The 22,536-nt window shown below is 40.7% G+C and overlaps 2 protein-coding genes across 2 annotated transcripts in view; both read left to right on the forward strand.

The window, feature by feature from the left end:
* The window catches only part of LOC149170230 (uncharacterized), a 237,834-nt gene that overhangs the window by 213,271 nt on the left and 2,027 nt on the right, over positions 1–22,536 (forward strand). The window lies entirely within an intron of this gene.
* Positions 17,843–20,587, forward strand: LOC149170231 (uncharacterized). Its single transcript, XM_089427280.1, has 2 exons — positions 17,843–20,102; positions 20,225–20,587. Exon 1 carries the CDS (start codon positions 17,899–17,901, stop codon positions 19,654–19,656), a length of 1,758 nt encoding a protein of 585 aa, XP_089283406.1. The 5' UTR covers positions 17,843–17,898; the 3' UTR covers positions 19,657–20,102; positions 20,225–20,587.

Genomic DNA, 22,536 nt, shown 5'->3' on the forward strand with positions numbered 1-22,536 from the left:
AGTTGATCCTTTTTGGCTTGCTATTTCTCAAGCCCTACATCACATTGTGCCCTAACTAGACATATTGGAGGATGCGAATTGCCCTATACTTCCTGCTAAGCCTTGTTCTTAGAAAGAGTTATCCTCCATAAGCCTTTCTTGTCACATTATACCTTGCACTTGGCATATCATTTTTGTTTACCTATTGGAGGGAAGCCTCCCTAGTGGTGAAAGTCCACAAAAGCGCGAGAGTTAGTTGCTATGGTGACAATGGGCCACACCTCATATTGTTGTCCCTTAATCTAGTTCTTACCTTGTGAGCTCCCCTCACAAGACCTGCTAAATTTTGAGGCAACATTTTTTGCATCCTTGCCAGGGAGGATTTGAGTGAACCTCCTCGTAATTTGGAATTAAGCTTCACACTCTTTGAAGAGAACATTCAAAACGACAAAATAGATTCTCTTCTGGCAAATTCTGAATCAAATCATACTAAATCCCTTGGTAGTTCTCTAGACAATACCATAGCTCCAAGAAAGAGAAAGGCTACTAAGAAAACCACTGAAGCATCTACATCTCCCATAAATCCTATTAGTTCAGTTGTTAGAAAGCTCTTTGTAGATAACACCATGCCTTTCACCACGGATAGACCATGCATTCAAACCATTGGATCTAAGCGAACTCCCTAATGCTCCATACCCATCACCTGAGAAATATTATGAGTGGTCACCCAAATTCAATGATATTGATGCCACAACTACAAAGAAACATATTCATGAGTTTTACTGGGCAGTGAGTGCAAAGCTGATAACAGAGGAAGATGTAGTCATGATGTTGTTTGCCTTAACTTTTGATGGAAATGCTAGGGATTGGTACCTTAGTTTGCCCCAAGGTAGTATTACTGATTGGGATACCTTTCATGAAGCATTCAAGAAAAGATGGGCTACACTTTAGATGGAGGTATCCTTCTTGAGAAGTTCCTTCAAGCCACTAAAACTGAGAAAGAATCTGTGAAGGAATATACTCAAAGGTTTGAAAATCTTCTTAAAGAGGTCCCTAAGAGATATAAGCCTATTGATGACACCATCCTTGATAGGTATATTAGATCTCTCCATGGACATTTGACCTATGCCCTTAGAGACAAAGGTCCTAAAAGCCTAGCAGAGGCTACACTCATGGCTACTGAAGTGGAGCAAAATGTAAATTTTGTTAGGATAGATTTGTTCAATTACCGTAGGGCTAGATTGAACACAAGGTTAAGCCTAGTTCCCAGGTGGATCCTGCGTTGTAGGCTTTTTCCCAAAAATTCGATAAACTCACAAATGAGCTAATGCAGGGGAAAAACACATGGATGAACAAATTCTCGATTATGGGGAGAGAGAGGGGATCTCAAACAACTTCCCTCCTAATTCGCAATTCAATAAGGACATGCCATTCGATAAAAAGGCCCCTGAGGGAGTTCGTGCCAACTAGCAAAGTGTTCCAAACACACTTGCCCCAACCAATTTGGTAGGGAAAGAAGAGTCCCCCTAGTGTCAGCCTTGTGAGGAGTATCACTCCCAAGAAGATTGTCCTTACAACCAAGTGGAGGAGGAGGAAGTCCCTAAGCACTTGAACATTGTGAATGATAGTGCTTCCTTTAACATCTTGCTTGGTGATACTTACTTCCACCCAGAGCCTAATCAAGTCCATAATGAAGACACTAATGATCGAGCTGAACCGATCATGGCTGTTGAGAATAGTGGAAGATTCAAGGGTCTGCAATATTCTAGGAGAAACACTGACCAAGCCCAAGCAAGCTCTAGCTTCAGTGATGCATCCAAAAGAAGGATAATTCTGAAGTGCAAACTCAAAATAAACCTAAGTCAAAACCTAGGAACAATGATATTGCATTAGATGTGGATATGACAAATGTTTTGGCTAAGGTTAATGTGCAAGTCCCTCTTATGGAGATGGCAAAGCTTCTTGCTCAAAGGAGGCAAATTAGGAAGGCCTTTGACTTTGAGGATGAACTTGAGGATCCTCCTGTCATCTTACAAAACATGTACTTTGATAGGAAAAATGGAGGTCATGAGCCATTCTTGTTATCTCTAGTGATCAATAATCTCATATTACATAACTATATGCTTGATTCAGGTGCCTCAACAAATGTTATGCCATTAAAAGTCATGCATTAGTTAGAAATGGACATCACTAGACCTTACAAGAATGTATGTGGTTTTGATTCCAAGTCTATACTTGTCTATGGTCTTATTAAAGATGTGAAGGTATCTTTGGTAGCTAACAAGGATATATTTGTGTTGATGGACATTTTAGTGATTGATGTGCTTGATGCCTGGGGTATGTTGCTATCAAGAAAGTGGTGTGCTTAAATAACTGGCCAATTGCAAATGGATTTATCATGTGCCACCACCCCGAATTCTGATGGGACACCTTTTGTCATGTATAGGGAAACCTCATTCCTAATCGTGTTGAAGATATTGAGCCTTTCCCAGCCCCCATTAACGAGGCCATAGTTAGCAAGAATCAAAAGATTGTGAATCAAAACCCTTATAGTGTGTTCCCAAAGTCAAATAAGTCTCCTAGTTCACAAGATGTTTATCGCATTAAGAGTTCTTAACACGAGGAAGACCATCACCAAAAAGCAATGGGTCCAAAGATCAAAGAGAGAATTGGTGACCTTGTCTTGGTTGATAAAGATCCTATTCCTGTTAGGATCCATGACAAAGTGGGTATGTGATTTTTCTACATTGCTAGACTTGATGGTCAACTTTTACCTTCATCGGTGAAAGGGAGCCACCTAACTTTGTTTGATGGAAACTTTAAAACATGCATGATAGTTAGTTGCATTGCATATTGTGTGAGCATCCTAAATCTTGCATTCTCATATTATGTTTCATGGTAGATTATTATGAATTTAGAATAGATTTTATTTTCTGTATGGATTTATATCATCATATAAAACATGGGTGATACCCTACACCTAGTGCACATGCTCCCAAACAAGTTGATTGGAATGTGTAGGTTATAGGTCTGTGAGCCCAAGGATTGCTAGAGTTCTCATGAATTCCCTGTTCGATCTAATTGGATTATGCACTGGTGAGCTCATGTCCACAAGTTGGAGCCAGATGTTACCCACCAAAATGGGTAACCCCATAGGAGAAATAGAGAAATGTGAAATTTCACTACAGAAATTCTATTGTAGCAACTGGAATTAATTCTTCTAACTGTAAATTAATTTCGCAGTTTATTGCTATGACAACAACAAATTAATCACACTGCAATCTTCACAAAAATAAATACTGCGAAAGATAAATTGGAAACTGAGAAAACACTGGGACACACACAGAAAATATAACACCGTTATTTTTGGATGAAAGTCCCCATAAAAATCCAACTTGGGAAACCGGTGCAGCAACTGAGGGTTTTTATTATCCAGTAGTAGTGAGAAAATTTTGAGTACAATAAATATCGCCAAACTGGCGAATCTACCCAAGAGAAACACTGGTTTTTTTTATGAGGGATTTTACCCTCTCTCCGAGCAATCTTGACACTGCTTGACCTTTGAAAAGCTAGCCGTCCATGTGGTCTATGCAGACCCTGCGTCACCCTAGCGCTGCCTGCGACACACACTGCCTGAAACAACTGCCAATCTAGCCATCTTGCTTGCTGCTGACTTGGAAAATGCTTCTCCGGCCTTTGGAAAATCTTCCCTGTCTTTGGAACCAAAAATGTCTTCCCTTCTAGCCAAATTGAATTACTCACTTGAGGCTATGCGCTACCTCTGCGCAGCCTCCTATAGAAAATTTTCGACCTCCTCTTCCTGACTCTCAGAAATTGGAAAACTTCCTCCTGACTCACTGTCTATTCCCCTCTCTATCTCAACTTCCCCTCTCCGGCTCGAACTCTTCCATCAGAATGCTGTTGCTCTCTGGAAAGTCGAACTGCCCAAGGAAATCGATCTCAAGTGTGTTCCTCCATCTACCCATCAATTTCTTCTTATAATCTCTAGTTGGGACTCCAACGACCAAGATTAAAACTTAATCAATAAATGATATTATTTCCTATTCGATCCATGTGAGTTTCTAGAGAAATCTCACATTCCTTAATTAATTGTTGTTAATTAATCATTTTCCCTAAGTTGGGCTTGGGAAAAATTTAATTACTGGTTAATTAACTTAATTAAAGCATCTCTAGGTGGATTTCCCTGAAACATTTTCTAGGTTATGGAGTCCTAGTGTTTCTTAGCCTCTATGACAACTGTCGAGACTAGAAAACCATCTGATGCTACAAAAACTAACACTCCCTCGTAGCGAGGAAGGTGTTCTAGTGTCGTATCGCTACAACATCCTATCTTTGCATCACCCTTTATACATGTTGATGTTTGGCCACTGTGACTGCTTGCCACTACCCATCAACCACTACGCAACTCTGATGCTGCATCTGTGCTACTGCTGACACTGCTATATTGTTGCCAACTTTGCATCTGTGCTGCAACTCCCTCTGAACTGTTGTTGCTACTACTACAACTATTGCAAATGAGAAGCATCCAAAATACTGAATCAATTGTATCTCCGTGCTGCATTTGTCTTCGGAGCATCTGAATGCTACCTCCCTCTGTAGTGTCCATTGGGGAATCTACGTTGCCATTGAGCTTCCCACCTTGTTGTTCAAAACTACATTTGCGCTCTTCAGCCCCTGACTGCAACTAGTCTACAACTGTCATTCTGGAATCTGACTACATTAGCTGACACTGTTCCTCCTACTACTGAATACTGTGGGCCCTTGTAGCAAGGTAATGATTTGTTAGGATATTCCGACACATAGGAAATAATTAAGTGTAACTTGGTCTAGTGTGTAGTTAGGTAAAATGTGTTTCTTTAGCATGTACTTTTTGTAACTTACAATCCGATGGTCATGATATGTTCTAAACATGAAGTGATCCGACTGTTCATTCTCTCCTCAGTATTACCGACACTTGATCCGTGGCTTAACACCCGATTGGTCCATGATCTCTATTTAAAGAGCATGTAGGGTCATTTGTTAGGTGACCATTCATGAGAGAAACTTATGTAAATTTTCTTTCTTTTACATTAATAAATTGCCTGAAGTGGTCGCGTTGGCTCAGGTTGTGGACTGTTTCCCTCTTTGAGGGTTTTAACCACGTCAAGAACACTGGTGTATTGATCTGTGATCTGTTTGTGAGTGGTGTCCTTTGGTGTTCTATCTAAGGAACTTACCTTGTAAATTCCTACATGGTATTCGAGGGTCGCATCTATTGGTGATGTAAATCCAAAGCCGGTACAACTGCATCCGACTGTCGTTTCTTAGATCTACTGTTTTTGACCGCTTTGGGGCCGAGAGAACTGCTCTATTGTGTTAAGAGCATCTGTTCCAGTGAGGAATCCCTTTCGTTTCATGTGAAAAGGTTTCTAGTAGGCCTAGCTACGTCATTTTTAAGATCTGGAGGTATACAATCTTCATTTGTAGTTATAGTTATTTATCTCTTTGTTTATTTCGATTTATAGTCCTTTATAAATTTTTTATTACTGATTCTATACCTTTCATTTCTGCGTATGCTCTTTGCCCCGTGACTCTGTGTGATCTAGGCAAACTAGAAACAAAAAGAAAGGATTTTTGTCATGCGTATGCTCTTTTTCGTTGCGCTTTAGTGTGATCTCGAAAAACCAGAAAGATTGAGGAAAATATATAGTTTCCGGCCAAATCTAACTTTAAGCCGCAACGCTTGGTTTACTTTTGTGTGTTTGTTTTATTTGTTTTGTAGGCAAGAAGAGGGTTTTTCAAGTAAGCATGCACTCCAAAGGTTTAGTGAGCTAAAAAGAAAAGAAAAAAAAACCCCTTCCTCTCTTCCAAAAATTACCTACCTTTTAGACTAGCTCACTTGGTCCAAAGTTACTTTATGAGAATAGAGGTCTTGAGTTCAAGTCTTTCTTTTTGTTGAGTTAGTTTTTCAAAAAGCACATGTAACTTTTGTTTTAAAGTTACTTTATGTAAAAGTGTTCTCACTCATTATAAAAAGTGAGTCACTTTATCTTTTATTTAAGTTATAATTTAGTGGATAGTTCATAAAGTAGCATTGTAAAAGTGACTTTCACTTATTTATAAAAGTGACTCACATAAAGTAATTTTTATTAGAAGTGAGCTAATTAGATTAAGTTTGGAAAAGGGAGGTGGGGGGGAGGGATTTTTTTTATAAATATAATATTATAATTCACTTTCCAACATTCACGTAGTTCGTCGGTATCTTCAACAACTTTTCTTCAAAAAGCCATAACTTCTCATCTGGAAATCGTTTTCAAAGCTGTTTTTTTAATCAACCTAATTTTTCGAGATCTTTCCATTGGAACACTTAGTTTCAGCGTATACAACTTAAGTTTATTTTAAAATAGAAAGTCCATGCCTAGTTATTCTTGACAGCACCAACTACTTCCAATGGCTATCCTACATCGTGGATTTACTTAGAAGTAAATGTCTTTATAGAATAGCCTCAGGCCAAGAGTCCAAACCTAAATATGAAGATAAGCAAGCCAAATGGGAAAATAAACAAGATCAAGCACGTGGGTTGATATAGATGTCTCTTTCTCTAAACATTAGATTCCATATCGCAGAAATTGATACCCCAGATGAAGCAATGAAACATTTCAATAAAGTTTTTGGAATTAAAAATGAAATTAGAGCCAATGAGTTGCTTGCTTTGGACCCCAAAAATTTTTCTTCCATTGAAGATTTTTTGTCCAAGTTCAACACTCTTAGACTTCTCTTGGAAGGTGTTAAGGTTAAGAAAGAAGATGGTAGCCTTATCTATTCCATTCTTACTAAGTTAGGACCAATTTCCTCTGTGCTTGTTTCCACCTTCCATTCTACTAGAGAAGCCTTTATTTCTCAAGGACAAGACTACAAGTCCCCCTCTTTTGATGCCTTTTGTGATTATTTAATAAGAGAGAAAGAAAAACTCTTACATCTTGGTCTTTTTAATACTGAAAGCTCTTCTAAGAAAGCCTTAGCAGCCCAGCAGTAACCAAGTTCAAAGAATTCTAAGAAGAAACATCCTAAAAAGAATGGTCCTAAACCAAACAAGGGTCCTAAGCCATTTCAGTTTCACAATGAGAAATCAACTCAACAAAATGTTAAGGCAACTAAAAACAAAGGGAAGAAGACTGATAGACATTGCAACTTTTGTAATCGTGATGACCACTTAGAATCCAAATGCTTTAAGAAGATGGAAGCCTTGGAAGCAACAATGAAGAAACATAACATCCATTTGGTGCACTCTTCAACTTCAACTTCAACTTCATCTTCAGGAATAACACTTTTTGCATGTGGTTGTCAAGCATCTCGGTCTGGTTATGCACTAAATGTATCTTCTTCTTCTCATTCTCATGAGTGGCACATTGATTCTGGAGCTTCTTATCACATGGCCAAAAACAAAGCCATGTTTTCTTTTTTAAATGATTGTAACACCAAAAATATATATGTTGGTGACGATAGATCTCTTAGTGTTGTAGGGACTGAAACTATTCATCTAGACAATGGTCAATGTAATGATGTATTATGTGTTCCTACCTTATCCTGCAACCTTTTATCTGTATATCAGATAACTCATTCAGGTGAAGGCAAAACCGTTGAATTTTCACCTCATGATGTTGTAATTAAGGACCTAAGAGATCCTAGACAGATTTTAGCTACTGGCATTGTTGATGATTCTACAAGGTTGTATAAGTTTAACAACTTTGGGTCATCAACTCTTCCCTCAGTATTTGTTGTTCATAATGATGAAGTGAGCAAACTTCGGCATGAGCGATTTGGTCACTTAAACTATGGCTCCCTTCAAAATCTATGTAAAGAAAATATGGTGACAAGTCTTCCCATGGTATCTTGCAGAGATGTTGTTTGTTTTGGATTGTACTCGGAAAACATCATCAAGATAGCTTTGAAAAACATTCCTCTTGGCACGCCTAAACCCCTTTACAGCTTGTGCATAGTGATTTATATGCTCTGTTGAAATTTCTAAGTCTAACCGTTAGAAATTTTATCTGTATTCTTCTGGTTTATTTCTCCTACTTGTTAATTACAAACAAGTTATGTAAACATATAAACATCGAAATAAACACAACACTGTCTCAACCATCTACAGATCAACAACTGAAAGAAATAGCAAACACACAAGTGACACCGTTATTTTTGGACAACTCGTCCCTGGAAAAAGCCAACTTGGGAAAACCGGTGCAACAATTCTGAGGGTTATTTATTATGCAGTGTATCCTTGAGTACAACTGGGTGCCTAACTGGCTAACCCGACAGAGAAAAATAACCGGCAGTAATACCTCTCTATTTGGAAGCAGATATTTAGAAAATCTACCCTACAAAACCCTCTTCAACACAACTGAAGCACTGCGTCAACCGTCCTGGCCTCTGCGTCAGCCCTTTGAGGCACTGCGCAGCCTCTACGACCTTTTGCGTCACTCTTGCTGCCCTTTGCGTGGATGACATAGGCCCTCTAGCCTCTGCATTGTCTCAGCTAACCTCTGTGTGGCCTGCTTTGGCTTCTGCGTCTGCCTCTCTGCCTCTGCGCTAGTCTCTCGACACTATCTCTGCCTCTCTGTCCAGTACTCACTGCCCCTTACTGCAAATTGATCACTGATTCGACTTTTCTTAGCAAACCCTGCTCTAGAAAATCAAATGACTGATCACTCTGGTGTGTTCTCCCACTGACCCTCAAGTCTCCTCTTATACTTTTCCTGTTGGTCCTTCAACGGTTGAGATTACATCTCTAATCAACGACTAAGATTATATTTGGCTTGATCCATGTCTTTTGAAACTTTCTAACCCAATTTTATATTAATACCCAATAATATTTTATTTTTTTTCTAAGTTTAGGCTTAGGAACTCCATTAAAAATATTAATTATTTTAATATCTTCTTAACTGGGTAGAATCTGCCCAAACCATTTCTGGGTCTTGGAGATCTCATGTGCGTTAGTCTCTCCACCAATTTTCGTGGCTAGAGCATATACGATGCTACCCCAAATCAACACTCCCTCTTAGCGAGGACTATGCTCTAGTAATACTCCACACTGAGCATCACTCTGATTATACAACACCGGTACTTGCACTGATGCTAGGCCTCCTCGCCCAACATCCTCTGCACTACTGCATCCTATACCGCTGCCCATGGCTTTGCAACTGCCATTGCTGCATTCGTATGACAACTCCCTCTGCATCCGTGCTGTCGCTGGTCCTTTCTCCCAACACTCCATTTGCACTGCAACCCCCTCTCATCATGTTGCATCGTGCTACTGCTAACTGCTACTACACTGCAACTTAGTTACTAAGAAGTAAGTAACTGATCAACCCAACTACTAACATCCCTGTCAGGCTAGAAACACTCCTGATGTTGAAGCTCTCTTTGCCGCTATCAAGTGCTCCCTCTACTGCCTCTGCGCTACTGCAACAACTCCTTGCATCTCGCACCGTTGCAAACCTCTCTGTGCCATCCTGCACTGTTGCAACCTCCTTTGTGCCTCTCGCACTGTTGCAGTCTGCTAGCTCTGCGCTGCCCGGGACTCCTGCACTGTAGCACTCTCTACCACTTCATCTGCATCTGTTTCTACCGATATCCGCCAATCCTGCTACTCTCTCTTCGGGCTCCCGTAGCAAGGTATAATCCAAGAGTTTGGGTACCTCAAGGATCCTGCCCCTCATCGCCTGTAGTCCTCCTAACTACAGCTTGATGTCTCCCCACCTCTTCTCTAGAGGTACATGAGCACTCATGGCACAATCGTCATCCTCCTCTACCTCCTTTTCCGCCTTTGTTGGCGCTGCCTTGGAGTCAGACGCCTCTCCCTTGTTCTTCTTCCTCGGACACTGATTCGCATAATGACCCAGTTCTCCACAGTGGAAGCACTTAATCTTAGAGAGGTCCTTTTTCTTCCTCTTCTCCTGCTTCTCCGCAGATGCCAGAGCTGCATCCTCTTCCTCTTGCTTCTTGATCCGGACTCCTTTGCTGCTACTTCCCGTCTTAGACAACTGTCTAATCTCTTCTTGGCGAAGAGCCGCCCACAATTCTTCCCAATCTGGAAGATTTGCCTTGTCCAGTATGCTCTGGACAAATGTCTCCCACTCCTCGGAGACTGCATTTAGTGCGGTCCTCACCATCAATTCCTGATCCGGCGTGGCCCTTATGGAAGTCAGTTGGTCTCGGATCTCCTTCAACCTCTTGAGGAAGTGATCTATCTGCTCCCCCTTCAGCATCTGGTATGACCACAATTGATTCTCAAGTAACATCTTCCTTTGCACGTAAGTATGTTGGTACAACGTCTTCAAGGTGTCCCACATTTCCTTTGTCGTCTCTTTCTTGGTAATATGTTGGACCACATGATCCTTGATCCCATCAAGGATGATGCATTTCGCCTTGGCCATTGCCTCCTCGTACTTTTCATTATCAACCGGGTCATCTGGGATAGCCATTGTTCTCAAGGCGAAGGCCTTGATGCGATGTCTATCTAGAATGGACAGGATCCAGACCTTCCAGACCACAAAGTTGGACGCCCCGTCTAGCCTGTCTTGATCCTTCAGTCCATTCATGGCCATCTCTCTGCTCTTCCTTTCGACTCCTTTAAGTCTCTACTTCCCTCTGGAAGTTTTCTTTTCGACTCCCTCTGAGTTGCTACTTCTTGTTTGGAAGTTCTCAGATAGACTCCCTCTGAGTCTCGATTTCACTCCTGGAAATCTGCCTGCCAACCATTGAGTCGAACCTCATTAGAGAACTTTTGAGGTCTAAAATGGGCCTCCTAAGAAAAATGTACAACCAAAATAAACTTTATAAGAACCAATGGGATTCAAGATGATGATGTCAACCATGGTGGATGATTCACCATTTTTTGGGTAAAAGGATTAAAAAATAAAAAATTAATAAAACTACTATGTCAACTTATCTCCCTAAGGTTTTACTCAAATTTCAAGCGGGAGTATTCATTGGATGTAAAATTTAATTTATTATCCAAGGAGTACCAATGTTGCATACTTCATATGGACCCTGCTATACAAAAAATGAGAAATACATGCAAAAACGTGATTGCAATCACGTTTTTCATATATTTCTCATTTTTCGTATAGCAGGGTCCATCGAAAGTATACAACAAGGGTACTCCTTGGATGACGAATCAAATTCTTCATCCAATGAGTGTTTCTACTTGAAATTTGAGTAAATCCATAGGGAGATAAGTTGAAAATATGAGTTAAAAAAGTAGTTTTTTCTTTTTTCCCTCTAAAATTTGATGATGTAATGTAATCTTATTTTATTTTTTCCACTATTATTTATAATTTCCTTAGGAGACCCATTTTAGACCTCAAAATTCCCCTAATGCTCTGATCTCTTGTGCACCTACAACCTTGATCCGGATTCCTTGGCTAGAAATCCGCCTCAGTAGCGACTCCCTCTACCTTGGTTTTTCCCGTTAAGTACTGTTCTGACTCGGCAGCAACAACACCCCACCAGCTTCACTCCCCGCAATCCGCCCACCACCTCCTATGCCCTTGCAACTGAGGGACTGAGCCTCCAGGCTCTGCACAATCCCGACACTGGTTGAAATGCTCCCCTAGCCCACTGCGTCAACCCTCCTAGTCTCTGCGTGAGCCTTTTCTGCCCTCTTCAGCGTTTGTGCTTGCCTCTCTCTGGCCCAAATTGATGATGCAATCCCTTTGCGTCAACCCTTCTCTGCTGCTTTCTGCTAGAAACAACATCTGTCACTTGGGACAACTGTTTCTGCTGTAAATGCTCTGCTTCAGTGGGTGCCTTCAACTTTCCAGTGATCTGCAACCACGCTCTGATACCATGTTGAAATTTCTAAGTCTAACTGTTAGAAATTTTATCTGTATTCTTTTGGTTTATTTCTCCTACTTGTTAATTACAAACAAGTTATTTAAACATATAAACATCGAAATAAACACAATACAGTCTCAACCATCTACAGATCAACAACTGAAAGAAATAGCAAACACACAAGTGACACTGTTATTTTTGGACAACTCATCCCCGGAAAAACCCAACTTGGGAAAACCGGTGCAGCAATTATGAGGGTTATTTATTATGCAGTATATCCTTGAGTACAACTGGGTGCCAAATTGGCTCACCCGACAGAGAAAAATAACCGGCAGTAATACCTCTCTATTCGGAAGCAGATATTCAGAAAATCTGCCCCACAAAACCCTCTCCAGCACAACTGAAGCACTGCGTCAACCCTCCTGGCCTCTGCGCAACCTCTACAGCCTTCTGTGTCACTCCTGTTGCCCTCTGTGTGGATGACGCAGGCCCTCTGGCCTTTGCGCTGTCTCAACTAGCCTCTGTGTGGCCTGCTCTGGCTTCTGCGTCTGCCTCTCTGCCTTTGTGCTGGTCTCTTGGCACTATCTCTCTCTCTTTGTCCAGTACTCATTGCCCCTCGCTGCAAATTGATCATTGATTCGACTTTTCTTAGCAAACCCCGCTCTAGAAAATCGAATCACTGATCACTCTGGTGTGTTCTCCAACTAACCCTCAAGCCTCCTCTTATATTTTTCCTGTTGTTCCTTCAACGATCGAGATTACATCTCTAATCAACGACTAAGATTAGATTTGGCTTGATCCATGTCTTTTGGAACCTTCTAACCTAGTTTTATATTAATACCCATTAATATTTTATTTTTTTCCTAAGTTTAGACTTAGGAACTCCATTAAAAATATTAATTATTTTAATATCTCCTTAACCAGGTAGAATCTGCCCAATCCATTTCTGGGTCTTTGAGATCTCATGTGCTTTAGCCTCTCCAACAATTTTCATGGCTAGATCACATCAAATCAACATGGTCCGCTTCCAGTTTATCAACCATATGACTAGAGTGAAGTCTTTAACATGTTCTTGGCATTTAATGCGTTCGCTAAGAAACAATCTGGACATCAAATTCTTAAGCTAAGATCTGATAATGGCGGAGAGTAGTTAACAACAAATTCATCAACTTTTGCACTGAGAATGGAATTCAATTGCAACATACTGTTCCATATACTCCACCACAAACTGGTGTAGCTGAAAGGAAGAATTGCACCTTAAAGGAAATGGCTAATTGTATGCGTCAATCTAAAGGACTTAGTCTTAATTTTTGGGTAGAAGCAATTAACTGTGCAAATTACATAGTATATCACACTTCTACTAAGGTTTTAAAGAATATCACTCCAGAAGAAGCATGGAGTTTTATTATTGATCTGTGATCTGTTTGTGAGCGGTGTTGGTGTTCTATCTAAGGAACTTACCTTGTAAATTCATGAACTTACCTTGTAAATTCCTACATGATCCATGAGAAAAATCCATTTGATGCTCACCTCAATGGACCTTGCCCATACCTCCGCGCAACTCTGGGACTGTACCTCCATATTACCCCATCTCACTTCTGGAGGTGTAGCTGCAAACATGGCAAAATCTTCCTCCAGCTTGGAGGACAATTTGTCTATCTCTACGGATGCTGCCGCCTAGTCTTGCTTCTCTTGCTTGTCCTTCTTCCTTTGAGGACACTGAGTACTCTAGTGGTCAAACTCGCCACACCTGAAGCACTTGACCTTAGATAGGTCCTTCTTTTTCTTCTTCTGAACCTTGTCCTTGATCGGGACCCTTTGATGCAAGGGCCACATTCTCTTCCTCCTCACCTTTTGAACCCTTATTGCTGCTTCCACTGATGGAGGTCTTCACAAGTGCTTGACTCATCTCCCCTTGCTGCAGGTCTGACCACATCATGTCCAACCTAGTTAGAGTATCTTGTCCTAAACTGCCTTGGATGAAGATCTCCCAATCATTTAAGACACTGTTCAGTGCCAAACGCACCAGCTCTGTATCTTGAGGCGCCTCCCCAATGGTTGCAAGCTGATCTCGAATTTCTTGAATTTTGGTGAGAAAGGGATCAACGCCTTTACCCATATACATCCTGATGTTTCTCAACTTCTCCTTCTAGAACATCTTCCGCTGCTTCGAAGGATTCTGATATAGCTGAGCAAGAGCATCCCACATCTCCTTGGAAGTATTCTCGCCAGATATATGTGAAACTATATGGTTGCAGACTCCATCTAGGATCATCTGCTCTGCCTTGGCCATCTCTTTCCTGAATTCCTTTAGCTGATTTGCATCAATAGGTTTTGCCACAATGTTCTCTGCATAGGTCTTCAGGCCAAATTCATCTAGCAGAAAGGACATCCTGAACTTCCAGATGACATAATTGGAGGCTCCCTCCAACCTATCTTGATCTCTAAGCCTGAATGTGCCCATCTCTGAAATTGGAATATAAATCTCCCTCTTTCACCTGGTCGACAGCTGAATCTGCTCTTTGCGCTCCCTTCCGAAGTGAGAAAATTTGCTTGCAGCTATTGTTGTCTGCAATTGGAAATTTGGATTTCTAAACTAGAGACCCTTTGGGAGAAATTCCCTGTGTGTGTGAAGTTTCTCTTCTACCAGATGCTGATTCTGCTCTAGCAACTGGTGCAAAACCCTTCTGCGCCCAAAAAAGAAATTTTCTCAGTGAAAATATAAGCTACTGGGGCTCCCTCTGCCTGCTGTAATCACTCAATTTGGCAAGCCGAATTTTCAAGCAACCTTGCACTGAAAAAATCGAACTGCCCAACAATTCGCACTGCCTGGCTACTAGGCACTACGTAGCTCCCAGAAAATTCGTCTTGCTTCTCCCTTTGAACGTAGAATTTTCTTCTTCTGCTTTTGAGCTTCCTTGTCTGATCAAATATGCTTTGATATCATGTGAAAATTTCACTACTGAAATTCTATTGTAGCAACTAGAATTAATTCTTCTAACTGTAAATTAATTTAGCTATTTATTGCTATGGCAACAACGAATTAATCACACTGCAATCTTTATAAAAATAAATATTGCGGGAGATAACCTGGAAACTAAGAAAACATTGGTGTGCACACACAAAATATAATACCGTTATTTTTAGACAAAAGTCCCTGGAAAAACCCAACTTGGGAAAACTGGTGCAGCAACTGAGGGTTTTTATTATTAAGCAACAGTGATAAGCTATGTTGCACGGGTTCGCGAACCCGAGGGTGGGGTTCTTGAACCCGTCCTGGGTTCTCGTCCCCAAGTACCGGATTCGGGTATGGGTTCTAATGAGAAGAACCCATAAGAACCGAGTTCTTCTATGAAGAACTGGGTTCTCCATTAAAAAAAATGGGATTCTTTTGTCTTAACGACTATGAATAACCCTGATGATGGGTACTTGGAACCCCAAAATTGGGTTCTTTCGGGCATTTTAGTTTTTATTTTTAAAATTTTAATTAATTTAATCGACTTCCCCTAATATTCCAGGTAGCCTATTCTTCATCTTGCGAGAGGAATTGGAGTACTTATGCCTTTATACATTCAATAAAGAGAAATAGATTGGGCTTGAAGAAGGTAGAGACCTTAGTGTACATTCATAGCACACTTTGTCTCATATCTTGAAAAGACCCTGGGTACAAGGAGGGTCCTTTTAAGATATGGGACCAATACACAGATGATGCTATGTGTGTGGATGAGGAGATACAACCAGATGGCCTTATTGAGCTACCTCTAGTGGCTATCAATGAGAAGGAGCCTCGAGATCAGAGTGACTCCTACCTGGAGAGCATGCTAACTGAAGATCTGAGTGATGTCGATGACATAGATGTTGATGACATGGCTTGAGGAAGCCATTTTTCACTATTAGCTATTTTTGTTTTAGTATTTTAAAATTCTTTAGTTCTTGTTTGGAGATGCCTTAAGGCAAATTTTCAATGTAGTATGACAATGGACATATATCATGGTTCTTATTAATGTAACTTCCAATTTGCACTTGATATCAAACTAGAAATTTTGAAATTTCATTGTGAATGTTGAATGCTCAATGATGTGCATGTTTAAATATTTAAAGTTTAAATCATAAATATTTTAGTTATCTTGTTTAAAGTTGAAAAATATACAAATTCACATATATTATAATTTATAAAATATAATATTTATATATATTATATATATAAATTATAATATACCCCCGACGAACCCACGCACCGTGTTTCAAAAAATGACGTACCCGTACCTGTTCTCGTACCCATACCCGTCCCTGAACACACGTTTCCTGGCAATATAGGTGATAAGTTTTTGAGTACAATAAATATCGCCAAATTGGCGAATCTACCAAAGAGAAATACTGGCAAAATTTTTCTAAGGGATTTTACCCTCTCTTCGAGCAATCCCGAAACTGTCTGACCTTTGAAAATCTAGTCGTCCAAGTGGTATGCACAGGCCCTGTGTCACCCTAGCACTACTTGCCACACACACTGCCTAAAACAACTGCCAATCTAGCCATCTTGCCTGCTACTGACTGAGACAATGCTTCTCCGGCCTCTGGAACTGAAAATGTCTTCCCCTCTAGCCAAATTGAACTGCTCACTTGAGGTTCTGCGCTGCTTCTGTGCAACCTCCTAGAAAAAAATTTCGGTTCCTCTTTTGGACTCTTCGGAACTGGAAAACTTCCTCCAGACTCACTGTCTCTGTTACTCTTTATCTCTGCTTCCCCTCTCTGGCTCGAACTCTTCCAGCGAAATGCTGCTGCTATTTAGAAAGTCGAACTGCCCAAGGAAATCGATCTCAAGTGTGTTCCTCCATCTACCCATCGACTTCTTCTTATAATCTCTAGTTGGGACTCCAACGACCAAGATTAAAACTTAATCAATGACTAAGATTATTTCCTAGTTGATCCGTGTGAGTTTCTAGAGAAATATGACCTTCCTCAATTAATTGTTGTTAATTAATCATTTTCCCTAAGTTAGACTTAGGGAAAATTTAATTACTGACTAATTAAATTAATTAAGGTATGTCTAGGTGGATTTTCCTGAAACCTTTTCTGGGTTATGGATTCCTAGTGTTTCTTAGCCTCTCTGACAATTGTGGAGACTAGAACACCATCCGATGCTACAAAAACTAACAAGAAAACACGTTTGCAAGATTATGGTCTTGATTTTGGAAAAAGATACTTGTTTGAAGTGTTAAATTGCCCTTAACATTCAAGTTTGGATCACTTAGATGCATTATTGATCTTCGTCCCTAATGGCTGGCTTCTTTCACTAGAATCTGTGTTGTTCTTGTCAGGTGGTTCAACAACCTAGGCTTTGGGCACCCACTCCAGAGGTACCAGGCCCTCCAGAGGAGAACATTGGCCTAAACAATTGAAGCGTTGAGAGTTTGGAGCAGTGTTGCACGAAGCGCCCCCCCCGGATCGAAGCTCCGAAGCGCGCCCCGTACGGAAGCGCTGTACGAAGCGCGCTTCGTGAAATTTTTAGCGCTTCCTGGAATTTCCGAAGTGCCGACTCCGAAGCGCGCTTCGTACGGCGCTTCGGGCCGCCGAAGCGTGGCGCTTCGGAGCAGGAAACGCTTCCGTACGCTTCGGCGGAAAGGGGAGCGCCCAAGGGAGAAAAACACATTTTTTTTAATTTTTTTTTTAAGTTATGTTCACTCAACCTTAAGGGGGTGGGTTAGGGTGAGGTTAGAGTGAGGTTAAGGTGAGGAATGAAAAGAATAAAGCCCCCATTCATTCCTCATTTTCTCACTTTGAGTTTATGAGAGTTGGAGAAGAGAAGAGAGGAGAGGAGAAGAGAAGAGAGGAAAGGAGAGGAGAAGAGAGGAGAGCTTGGAGGAGTGAAGGAGGAGCTAGGAGAAGGAGGAGGAGCTTGGAGCAAGAGCTTCGAGGACTTCATCTACAAGAGCTAAAGAGGTAAGTTCAAACCCCAAACTCCCTTGTTTTTTTGAAATTTTTTTGTATTTTTCTCCTCCCTCTCCTACTCTTTCCCATTGTTTCTACTTGCTCCTTTATTTACAGGTTGCCGTTGTCCACCACCTATATCCATATTCCAAGATGGTGTTCTTTTGGCTTCTATGTATCATTCCACTCTTGGTTTTAATGATGGCAAGGGTGAGGAATAGAAGGGAAGAAACAGAAGAGGACATTGGTGATGGTCCTAATAGTAGTGACCCAATGTATGATGAGGAGGAAGGGTTTGAAGAGGAAGGGGATGAACTTGAAGGGGACACTGAAACACAACATGGGAAGGCTACATCAACACCCTTGTGGAACTATGTGACCAAACTTGATGGGGGAAAGGGTGGTGGATCTTACAAATTTGTGTGCCCTCATGGTTGTCATGGAGGAAAACCATATTGTGGTTCATATACCCGTCTGAGGAGGCATCTTTGTGGGGTGCTGGACAGTGATGAAAAAAAGGGTTCTGTGGGGGTACAAATTTGCCCAAACATTTCAACTGAAGAAAGAAGAAAATACATCCAAATAGAGATGGCTGCACAACAAAAAAACAAGAAACAAAAAACTCATTCTGAATCAAGTGCAACCTCTAAATTTGGTAGTTGCTCATCTCCTCATGGTACTTCTGCAAGCTCTGGAGGTAGAAGAACAATAGGGGATTTCCTTAATGTTGCTGGGAGGGATGATGTGGATGGAAAGATAGTCCGTTTTCTTTGTGCTTGCGGTGTACCATTCAATGTGCTTCGCTCTCCCTATTGGCATGAAATGGTAAAGGCCATCAATGAAGCCCCAAAAGGATACAAGGCCCCCAACTATGAGAAAGCTAGAACAGTGTTATTAGAAAGAGAAAAAGCTAAGGTTCAAAGAGCTTTGACACGTTTTACAAATGAGTGGGTAGATTCTGGGGTATCCATTGTATCAGATGGGTGGACAAATATTAGAAACCAACATTTGATAAATGTTCTTGGTGTTTCTTCTAGTGGTGCAGTATTTATTGCATGTCATGACTCCTCCTCCATCACTGCATCTGCACAAAACATTGCAGATCTACTATTGAAATCAATCAGAGATGTTGGTCCGAATAATGTGGTTCAAGTGATCACAGATAATGCAGCAAATTGTAAGGCAGCAGGAAAAATTATTGAGCGTACTCATCCACACATCTTTTGGTCTGGGTGCCTGGTTCACACATTGAACCTTTTGATGCATGATATTGTGAAACACAAAGAATGTGGGTGGATTGTTGAGGTTTACAGGAAAGGGAAGCAGCTCATTAAATTCATCACAGGGCATACAAGGGTAAACTACTTCTATGGCACTTACTCCAAGTTGCAATTGCTTAAAATTGCAAAGACAAGATTTGCTAGTTATTACCTCACCTTTAGGCGGCTAGTGAAGGTGAGACAAGCTTTAACTAATCTGGTGTGTGCTGAAACATGGGATGAAATTAACACTGACATAGATGGTGCTAATGCAGTCAAGGACACTGTTCTTGACAGTTACTTTTGGGGACAGGTAAAATATGTTTTGCAATTCACCAAACCAATTTATTACATGATCAAGTTTGCAGATTCAGATCGACCAGTAATTGGGGAGGTGTATGAGCAAATGGATAGCATGTTGGGGCAGATTAAAGACATTGTTGAGCCTAGAGATACCACCTTGTACAATTATATTCGTGTAGAGGTGGAAAACCGATGGGAAATGCTAAATGTTCCATTGCATGCATTAGCATATGTTTTGACACCTAAATACTATCATCCATCATGGCTTTCAACACCAGCACCTGGGGGGGAAGCAGGAGAAAACCACACCAAGATCAAGAGGTTCACAAAAAATATATGGCTGCATTGAGTAAATTAATCCCTGATGAGGAGGAGGCTGCATTGGTACGGAGACAGGTGAGCAACTATACGCTCAACACTGGTCCATTTGGGAGCATGCATGCAATTAAAGATCAAGAGACTTTTTCTGCTCTTGAGTGGTGGAACATGCATGGAGGGGGTACTCCACTTCTACAGAGTTTGGCATTGCGGGTGCTATCACAGGTGGTAAACACTTCTTCTGCAGAGAGGTGTTGGAGCTCTTATTCTTTCATCCACAATGTTAAAAGGAACAGGTTGAGTTTAGACCGGGCAGAGAGCTTGGTTTATGTTCATTACAACTTGCGATTGTTGTCCCATTACTGTGAAGATGCAAAGTCTAATAAAGACTTGTTGATTTGGGACAAGAATCCAGAGGAGCCCAATTTGGAGGATGGAGTGTTGCGACTAGAGCAATTAGAGGATGCTCTTATCCAGGTATGTCCATTGTGGTATGAATTTTCCAATTTTCCCTTATAAAGCATTTCTCTAATTCATGTTTTTAATTTTTTTGTTAACTAGTGTTTTTTTTTTTGCATGAATTTTTTGAGCGATTCTAGGATGATGATGACCGTGTTGATATGCCACCACCCCCACCCCCATCTGGTCCCTTGGTTCCTAGGTTCCATGGTTCAACACCAACAGCAGGGGGTTCTTCTTCATCAGTTTCAGTGCCACGACTTCCACAGGCACCATCTTCTTCATTGCCACCACGTGGAGGCCCGCCACCACGTTCTATTCGTGGTGGAAGGAGGAGAGATTAGTAGATATATTCACAATCTACTACTTTTTGTCATAGATTACTCATTAGACTTGTAGACTTGTGAATTTGAATTTTGAACCTTTTTGGCTTGGCGGTGACCAAGTGACATATCTTGTAAACATTATTATTTGAATTTTGGACATGACAAATGTTGACAGTTGCTCACTTGCTAGATAAATCATAATATGCTCTATGTTTTATGTTTAATAATATGCTTAAATGTTTTATGTTTTATAATATGCTTAAAAATTTGATGTATGTTTGTAATAGCTAGAATATAGATGATTGTTGTACATACTAGTAACTACAATGGAATCATGGATGCCATATCTATCTTGATTTATGCAAAAATATGCATGTTTTCATGTCTTCTACAATTAATTTGGTATTTGGGATGTTTGTTTTGAGTATAAATGCAAAAAAATAAAAAAAAAATATATATATAGCAGACGCTTCCGCGGACGCTTCGCTTCCTAGATTTTTGGAAAATGACGCTTCGGCGTCCCCGCTTCCAAAAAACGCTTCCGCTTCGCTCCCGCTTCGTGCAACATTGGTTTGGAGCCTCCTAGTAGAATTATCAGATGACAAATTTTGTGGAGCTCCTCTAGGACCTAGGACATTGGTTGACTTTGACCCAAATATTAAGGATTCTCTGAGATGATACCACTTGACCTAGCATGCCCCCAGGCTAGTCTCGACACAAGTTGATGGGCAAGAGTTGATTCAAAGCCCAGATGAGGATGGTCTCACATTGAGAGACTAGGGAGGGTTTGTTGGACTAGAGGAAGCCCTAACACTGGAGAGAAGGAGGCCTCATTTAGCAGTCAGAGACCCATGAAACCACTTTGTTGCATGCAATTGGATCTTGGACCCCATAGGATTTTGAGGTAAATTTGAGGGCCAACCCTCAAATTTTGGAATTACCAGGCTTTTACATTTTCTTGGACACCTCGTCACCATTGGACATGGCATTTGGAGCATCTATGATGGATGACGTCAGTGTTAAGAAAGCTACGACTCACAGGTGTGGGCAAATGTAGACCTATTTTGATAAAGCTAATGGGTTGGCTTGTAACCCAAGTACATTTTAGCATGAAACTTGTTTTAGGAGTTTTGTTAGGCATAATTGCTAGTCATAATCCTCATATAAATAGAGGATAGACATACTTCATTTGATCATCACTTGTGATTGTTTTCAGCCCTCTTAGAGAATTCTAGCCTTCTTGTATCTTATGGAGATGTGATTGTATGGTGAATTTTGCTATTGGAGCTTTTTCTTTTTTCTTGGAGATGTCATTTTGGAGCAATAGAGGCTTGTTCATGCATTCTATCTTGTAAGTGTACCTTGGATTTGATAAATATTTACTGTGTCTAATGCATGGAAAGGCTAATTATTTTGGGTTTCTATTGAGCTAGTTATTGTTGAAAATCATTGTATGGATCCTAGATGATATTATTGCATGCATTACTAACTTTAAAATGTGAATGGCAATCCCATTGGTGAATCTTTAAACCAACTCTCCCAATTGATTTTGCTCCCTCACAAAAGTGATAGATAGGGTTTTGAAACCTAGGGTTTTACTTTTCCCTTACTCGTTGCCAAGATCTAGAAAATCTTACAATCCCATAGACTTTATCACCCAAGGATCAGGCACTAACCTTGGTCACTTTGTTGGTCATCCATAATCTCGCACCACAGTCTCACTTTTTCTCCTTAAATATGATTTTTGGCCCTTCAACGATAAGCTGCTAGTGCACAAATTTCAACTAGGGTTGAAGTTGTTGGCTAGTGGGAGGGTTCAACACTTGAAGAAAGACTGATTGTCTCAAAATCAACTTCTTTTAGTGGCCAATTCATCCATATTAAGGCCAAAGTCTTTTGCCCTAGGCATATTTTTTTTCCCTAGAAAAACCCTAGTTTGCCCTAGGTTTCTATTTGGGGCTTATTGAAGGTATAAATTGTTTAGAAGCCTTTTGTTGGCCTTGTGATTCTAGGTTGATCGTGTTTGGCTTTGGCTTGCTATTTCTCAAGCCCTAGATCACATTGTGCCCTAACTAGGCATATTGGAGAATGCAAGTTGCCCTATCATGCTTGCTAAGCCTTGTTCT

This window comes from Pinus tabuliformis, chromosome 4_2 (assembly GCF_031772625.1).
Source record: "Pinus tabuliformis cultivar Carrire ecotype Pingquan chromosome 4_2, CPIR1, whole genome shotgun sequence".
In the NCBI taxonomy this organism is placed as follows: domain Eukaryota; kingdom Viridiplantae; phylum Streptophyta; class Pinopsida; order Pinales; family Pinaceae; genus Pinus; species Pinus tabuliformis.

What these genes read in the sequence shown, in the direction of transcription:
- LOC149170231 (XM_089427280.1), top strand. Translation starts at nt 17,899, where the DNA reads ATGGTGTTCTTTTGGCTTCTATGTATCATTCCACTCTTGGTTTTAATG.